General features: G+C 35.7%; 1 protein-coding gene across 1 annotated transcript; it reads right to left on the bottom strand.

Moving 5' to 3' along the window:
- Positions 1 to 7,229, bottom strand: LOC132301424 (probable transcription factor PosF21). Its single transcript, XM_059798676.1, has 5 exons — positions 7,046 to 7,229; positions 5,835 to 6,571; positions 1,708 to 1,840; positions 1,388 to 1,472; positions 1 to 697 (listed from the first exon to the last, which is right to left on the bottom strand). The coding sequence occupies exons 2-5, from the start codon at positions 6,512 to 6,514 to the stop codon at positions 321 to 323; spliced, it is 1,275 nt and encodes a 424-aa protein (XP_059654659.1). The 5' UTR covers positions 6,515 to 6,571; positions 7,046 to 7,229; the 3' UTR covers positions 1 to 320.
- Positions 7,230 to 7,506: the final 277 nt, after the last annotated feature.

Genomic DNA, 7,506 nt, shown 5'->3' on the forward strand with positions numbered 1-7,506 from the left:
TAAGTCCAATTTGTAACTGTATTCTAAAAATCCGAAAATATTTCAACAAATACAACAGGACTCTCTTTAAATTGCAGGGGAAAAACAAAAAATGTGTTCCATAACTACAACATATGAATGAATAACCCAACCCAATATTTAACAACTAAATTCAAACTTACCAGCCTAGGACCCCAAAAAAAGCTATATAAATTCAATCTAAAAAAAAGACAGTTGATCTATTTGACAACAAAATGTGACACAAGATTTTGGACAACCACTGATTCTCAATACCGGGCCAACATGCCTATTTCTCAACTCAATTCTTCTACGCAGGTGGATTAATTTTCTGAAGCCTTTCCCATATGGCTCGGAGACGGCATGGAACCTCTCATTTTTAAGTCCATAGTTTGTTGCGGATGTTGTTCCTGTTGCTGCAGCTGTTGTTGGGGCTGCTGCTGGTGTTGCAGTTGTTGCTGCTGAAACTGGTGTAACTGATGTTGTTGAAAGTGATGCTGCTGCTGCTTCTGAGATTGAATCTGAAGCTGTTGAAACTGCTGTGCTGTTAACAGTGTGTGCATAGCTTGGTTACTAGGGTAGAATTGCTGGTTGGCCCCGTAGGAAGGAGGAAAGTTCATCATAGTTCCACCATTTGGAATAGTTTGGCCAGTCAGTACTTTCAGATGCTGGATCTCCTCTTTCAGGGCATCATTTAATGCTGCATTCAAAATCGTTAAGAATATGTATTATAAAAAAGATCTCATTACAGGACACGTTATTTCAACTTCTACGAGGCCAATGTGGAGAGTACTCAACACCCATAAGTTGTTTCACCAACTCAGGTTTTAGCAGTTCAGCTAAATACAATTGTCCCATGCATATCTAAAAAATGGTAGGTATTTAAAATTTTGGACATTCAAAACCCCTCTCTATCTCCCTCTCTCCCCAACTTCCTTATAATTTTAAAAATTTCGGTTAACAAACAATGTAATGTAAATAATTAATAAGAGCTATTGCTTAGATCATAATTTACTTATATTCTTGAGAAAACTAATTTTAAAAAAAGCTTGGGCTCTACGAGTGTTCTTATAGATCAAAATGCTGATACCTTGCTCAGTTGACACACTACAAATTGAGAAAGATTAAGCACAGTTCCACGTCTCCTATTGTTTATGGAAGTTAATGTGTCCCATATTGTGTTCCATCTCACATGCTGTGGCCTTCTCCATGCCAAATATTTGAAACTAAGGGACTAAGGCTGTACGGCTTCCAATATGGAGATTTCCCACCATAAGGATTTAAAATAAAGGTACAAGAAGGTGTAACAAAAAGAGAGGAGGTGGGGGAGTGCAGTTTACAGAAAAAAATATCAGCGCCAGAAAAGATAATAATTAGGGAAGCCCCTTACCATCTTGCAAATGAACCTGTTGCTCCATTGTTTGCAAACGCAGTTTCAGCTCACTGTTCTCCGCAGTCAGACCATTTGTATCTCTCTATTCATGAGAAAGCCATTAAGAAAAAAATAAATAAATAAAATTGTCATATCCATAACCATGGTTTTATATACCAGATATTTCTGAACAGGAACTTATAAGGAGAGTGAGGACAACAAACTGGAAAAATTAGGAGCATTTTCCATACAACAGAGTAATTCAATTATTACGACATATAACCAAGTAACATCAACTAGAATCTTAAAATTAGTATGCAGTTATGAGAGGTATTGACCTGCAACAGGGTTAATTGAGCAGACAATGAGGTCGCTTCTGTCTGCAGAGTCTGGACTTTTCGCTCAAGCTCAGCTATATACCTCATCTTCCTTTCCTTTGACCTTGCAGCCGACTGCCTATTTGCCCAAATCCTACAACGCATAGTAAATATGCACAGGTATATAAATAATGTAATATACAGAAAGGTATTATGCAATTTTGTCTTCTTGGTAAGGAACAAATCTATCAACCAAGAACAAATAAAGGAGATAATGAGAAAGGGGGGAAAAAATTTTGATTAAAGAGGAAGGAAAGATGAGAGAAAAATAACTAAAATGGATTAAAACAGACAATATGACAAGAAACGCCAAAGCTTCAAGAAAATAAAGCATCAACTACAAGATGAGGTAGCCCGAGAGAAGGAATAAATCCATAACTGTTGTAGGTAGTAAATCCACATTGTGAGCAAACTTGACTAACAAGAGAAAAGAAGGGCAGCCAACCCATTCTGAAGAGGTAAATAATATGTCGAATAAGATGTGAATATCTTTAAGAACAGTTAAAGCAATAGCCCATTGTTTATTTAAAATAAATAAAATAGTTCCGTCTCTACAATATGCCAAACGTAAACAAAACTCCTTAATGGTCTTCCTTTACAGCTAACTAAAATATATAGTGAAGGCACTATCTCACAAACTCTCCCCTCTGGAACGTCAAAACATGGAAACGGCAACAGTATAGTATATGGATGTCATAAGAGAACCAAACTCATAACAGGACGATGACCAAAAATTTAGACCAAGGAACCACAAAATAGAAGAAAGAGGACCATTTGCCTCCCTGGGTGTAATAATAGAACAGAACTAACCAAAAAGGGTAGCACAAGGAACCACAAAATAGACAGAAGATGACCATTTGTCTCCCTGGCATCTCCCTTAAGAAAGACGTGTAGAATGGCCTCAATTTCAGAAAAGTTGATTAATACTTTCATTTTTCCTTTTCTTTCTTTTTCCCCTGCAAGGATTTTACCATTTTTGTTGGGAGGTCGTAGATCATTATATGCATATGGAAGAAAGTTCAAGTTTTACAAAATGAAAAAGGAAGAAATATTGAGTAATATTGACAATAAAACTGGATATTAGTGCCATCACATAGAAAAGGCAATTGTTCATATAACTGTTAAGTTTACCAGTGAAACCAATACAAACAAAATGGCAGAACACTTGCATTCAATTTTCAACAACCCAATCACTTTAGAATGATCCCAAAAGGTAACATTACACAAAAGAGCGGAGTTCAAACTACACCTTGTCGACTACAATAGGATCGTTGAGTTGGAGGTTTGGGTATTAATGGATTTAGTTCGTGACTTTGTTCAACCAACCAATGGAGAACTATTTATGTAGATTTTGGCCTAGAAGAATAGTTTTGAGTGGTAGTCAAACAATAAAAAGATAGTGATTGGAATGCAATAGAGATAAATAGTCCTTGTCTAGCTTGTTGTAAGTTTAATGTAAGTAATGCAAGGCACAACCCCTAGAGGTTGCCTAATTCTCCCTAAAATATACCGATATACATGTTCTTTTCTCGTTGGATATTGATACGCATATTTGGATATTCCAATTCTAGTGTAACAATGATTTGAACTTTCAATATTTCTAATCAAATAATAAAATTTTCAACAATTTAATATGACCAAGAGCCTGAAGGCCTTTACATTGGATCTAATGACGTTGTCGGCAATATAATTAACATAGCACTCCTTCTATCCCAAATTAAACGTCATTTTTTGAAAAGCCAATGGATAAAAACTGAAACTTTTCTACATGATATATTTTAAATATATCCATCCAAAACAAATAAGTCACTGATTTAGGATTTTTCCTCCCTTCAATACAATACAAGGTTTTATATAACAGCTGTTATAGGGCATAATGACCCATGTGTAACGATGAACACAAGGTTATATTACCATGTTATATTACCATTATGCCTGGTTATAATGGTCACAATCATATTAATGGTCAGGACAAGTGTTACAGCTCCATAACGACCATAAAAACTTATTGAATCCAAAACTTCACTCTTTTTTCATTTGTTTTCCAAATGTCACGTATCTCTCCAATAGCATTTCCAAATCCTTAGATCTAGCTTAAGAGCTCTAAAACAGTAGCATAGTTGCTTTCCTTGGATGTTTTCCAAATCAGTGACCTATTTACTTCATAGCTGCAGAGGCAGCGGAGTAGTAAGTATGAAAAGAAGGCAGGTAATGGTGTAAGACAAAAAAGGAAAAAGAAATAGAAATGAACACATTCTTGAGATGCTCGAAGAAGTACCGATTGGAGATAAAATGAGAGATAATCAAAGAAGATTGCTTAGACGATGGTTAATATCTGCACTTTTACGAAAAGTGAGATTGTCCTTATTGAGGGCAATGGTAGAGGAAAGGGAAACCCAAAACCAAAAAGGATTGAAATAAGGTAGGAAAGATATGATAGCATTTGGTTTAACTAAAGTCACAACCTTAGATCTAAATGGCAAAAAAGTAAGAGAAAATACTTTGTTGAGTTGACCATAGACAAGGTTTATTTTGTTTCTTTGCAGAAGTATAGAGGTTTTCTTCTTACATAGGACTCATTTACAAGCACGGCCCCTCTAACATTCTCTCACTATGTGACTTTACTAATCAAAAATTTCAAAAGACCAACATCAAGGAGCATATAGAAATGACTGGCGTAATAACAAAATGATAAGCCTAGATTGGTTGCAAATCAGTACAGTTTAACTATGTGAATTTCCATATTCTAAAATGGATTCCATGTATAGCTTCAACCTTTGATCAATTACAGTGTGATGAAGAAAAGGGTTCATAGCCAAAGAGAATAAAGAAAAGATTCGAGAATGATACGAAGTCATCCCTTATACTAGGTCAACAAGAAAGCAACTAAAAGACCGACTCAGAAGCAATATTTTGCAGTCATCTCTGTATTAGATCATACAAGAAGCAACATATAAATATGATGAAATTGATTTTGGTGCTATAAAAACATAGCAAAACAAGTTGAAGTTTGCAATTTGTTTACCTCATTCAACAAAAAATAATTAACTTCCATGGTAGACCGTAGATCACTTCGTATTTTCAAGATAGACAATCATCAATTACTTCATTATGTATGATGTAGAAGTAGACAATAGATTTTCATTTTCATTGTTCAACTAGTTACCTTAAGGAAGGAGTCTAGGCTGTAAATTTTCTCTCTTGTCTTGCTCCCATCTAACCATATTTACACCAGTTTACCACCTAGAACCAACATTGCTCAAATATTCTTAAGGTGATTGTAACAATTATCCAATTGTACAAAAAAAATTAACCCATATAGAAAACCCACCACAATTGTGTAGAGAATAAAATCACTTCATATCGGTTCATTATTCATCCCCCAAAGGGAGTTTACAAGCATACTCCAAATTAGCAGTAAATTAAAAGCATTTCCTATGCAAATACCATTTTTGTAACGGTAAAATACATTGACCTAGGCATTAGATTTCCTCTTTTGTCTTGCTCCCATCTAACCATATTTACACCAGTTTACCACCTAGAACCAACGTTGCTCAAATCTTCTTAAGGTGATGGCCTCATATAATTAGAGAACTTTTACGGGTAGGTGTAACAAATGTGAAGTACTGATCAAATATGCTTCAGTTTGACATTCCACAATACAATTATCTTCAAAAGCAATAAAGTAAAATTGATATGCATTTGAATATAAAACACTATAGGAATGGCATAATTGTAAAGGAAAATGAAAGGAAAAAGAAGAAATAATGAAGCATCAATTTTACGAAAACACCTTGATGGTAAAAACATGGAAGACAAATCAAGACGGCAGAAGTAATAACGGCATAGAACTACATGTATTCAATTAGATAAGTGAATTTCAGAAATTGATATGACACGAAAGTAATACCAGTAAAGTGATTTTGTTTTGGGCTATTTCCTGGGTTTAAGTAACTACATTGTTCTAACCAACTCATTTAAGGTCAAAAGCTAATAGTATAAGAGAGAAAGACTAACTAACTAATAAACAGAAAATGACTTATCAAACAAAAAAAACTAATAAACAGAAAATGATTCTTTAAAGTTACCTTTTAGCACGCTTTGGATCAATGAGTGCAAGCTCAGCAAGCTTAGCAGCAGACATCGCTTTCTTGGAATCAGCAGCAGAGTTCTCTTCCATACCCGACATAAGCATCTCTGGCTTAATTGTAGTAGACCCATCCATTGACAGGCTATGCTGATGTCTAACTCTTGGCCTCTCAGTAGAAGCAGGGGCCGTGTTCTCAGAAGAGGAGGTTGGCTGTGCTGGTGCCAGAGCCGCTGCAGAAGATGGTTCCCCCATTTGAAATGTTGATGTTGCAGAAGTTGCATTGAATTTATCCATGTCAAGGTACATAGAAAATAAATCTTCTTCAGTCTCATCTGAGAATGAAGGTCCATCCATGCCCCCCACAACACCCAGATCACTATCAAAGCTAATGTCATCAGGAAGAGTAAGGATTTCTGAATGTGCACGCCGGTGGCCCATATTCTTTGGAGGGTTATCAGGCATTCGGCTAATATCTTGGCTAAAACTAGAATCTGATAACTTCCCGTGACCAAATTGACCCGATTCCGTGGTACCACCAGGTCCCAAAGGAGGCAATGCTGATGTAGGAGATGGCTCGGATTTCACATTAAAACTGTTCCCAGGTGGTGTAAAGACCGAATACCGCCCTGTCTGAGGCGGTAAACCTCCACCTTGGCTCGGGGACTTATCCTTCTCCATCTTGTATAATCTCCAAACCCTAGAAGCTTAGAACACAAAGCTCGATGACCCCAAAACCTATAGAACATCAATTCCTTCCCAATCAAACAAAATCCCAGAAAACATACCATCTTAAATTGGTTTTCAGCAAGGTAAAAAAAAAAAAAAAAAAACGATTTCCCTTAATATATAACAAATTGGTAATCAAATCAATGTGTATACAGCCAGAACATAGAACGTCAAATTAAGATAAAAACAGTGAATTATGTTGAAGCGCTGAAAGGGTGTATTCAAAACAAGCGAAAAGATGAAATAGAATAACAAAACAAATAATTACGATATAAAACCCTAAAATTCCAGAAGAAGTGTCAAATAAAATACCATAGATCGATGAAACCCTAAATTTTGGAGATCTATTAAGTAAATGAGCAAAATAAGAGCATTCAGGAACCCTTAAAAATCAAAATGAAAGTGGAAACCATGTGATGTGTACTATATATAGAGAGCGAGCGAGGAATATACAAACATGTGAAATGAAAAAGCGATACCAACCTTTACAGAGTTAGATCTTGAAAAAGAGAGTGGGAAATGGAAAGAGAATCCTCGACTTTTACATGCGAATGGTGGACAAACCACATGGTAAGAGAGATCTGAGACCACAAAGCGAAGCTTCGCAGATACGAAGCATATCTATATATATATAAAAATATAATATTTTATGTTTTATGTTTATATATACACCGGCAAGCGAAGTGAACATGAAGAATCTACATGGTATATTATATTATTATTATTATAAAGAATAGTAAATTAGCAATTTAATTCTCGACAGACAGACCCTTCAAGGTTTAGGCTTGTTTGGACAGGACAAGGGCCACCACAAGATTGGAAATGGACAGGGATGTCTCTATCCTCCTCCTGGGTCAAAGCTACTGAGACCGAATCCAAATTAGTTTCTCTCACCAAATGTCTCCAAGGTGTAAGGCAATTAAATTCAAATAAAAATAATGGCT

Source organism: Cornus florida, unplaced genomic scaffold, assembly GCF_030987335.1.
Source record: "Cornus florida cultivar Cherokee Brave unplaced genomic scaffold, ASM3098733v1 CherokeeBrave_3.0.0_Hap2_Chr01, whole genome shotgun sequence".
Lineage (NCBI taxonomy): Eukaryota > Viridiplantae > Streptophyta > Magnoliopsida > Cornales > Cornaceae > Cornus > Cornus florida.

Excerpts from the sequence above, each read along its gene's own strand:
- LOC132301424 (XM_059798676.1), bottom strand. The coding sequence starts at position 6,514 with ATGGAGAAGGATAAGTCCCCGAGCCAAGGTGGAGGTTTACCGCCTCAG. Across the intron at positions 1,473-1,707 it reads CTCAATTAACCCTGTTGCAG|AGAGATACAAATGGTCTGAC; the intron begins GTCAATACCTCT and ends TCTCATGAATAG. Across the intron at positions 698-1,387 it reads ACAGGTTCATTTGCAAGATG|CATTAAATGATGCCCTGAAA; the intron begins GTAAGGGGCTTC and ends TTTTGAATGCAG.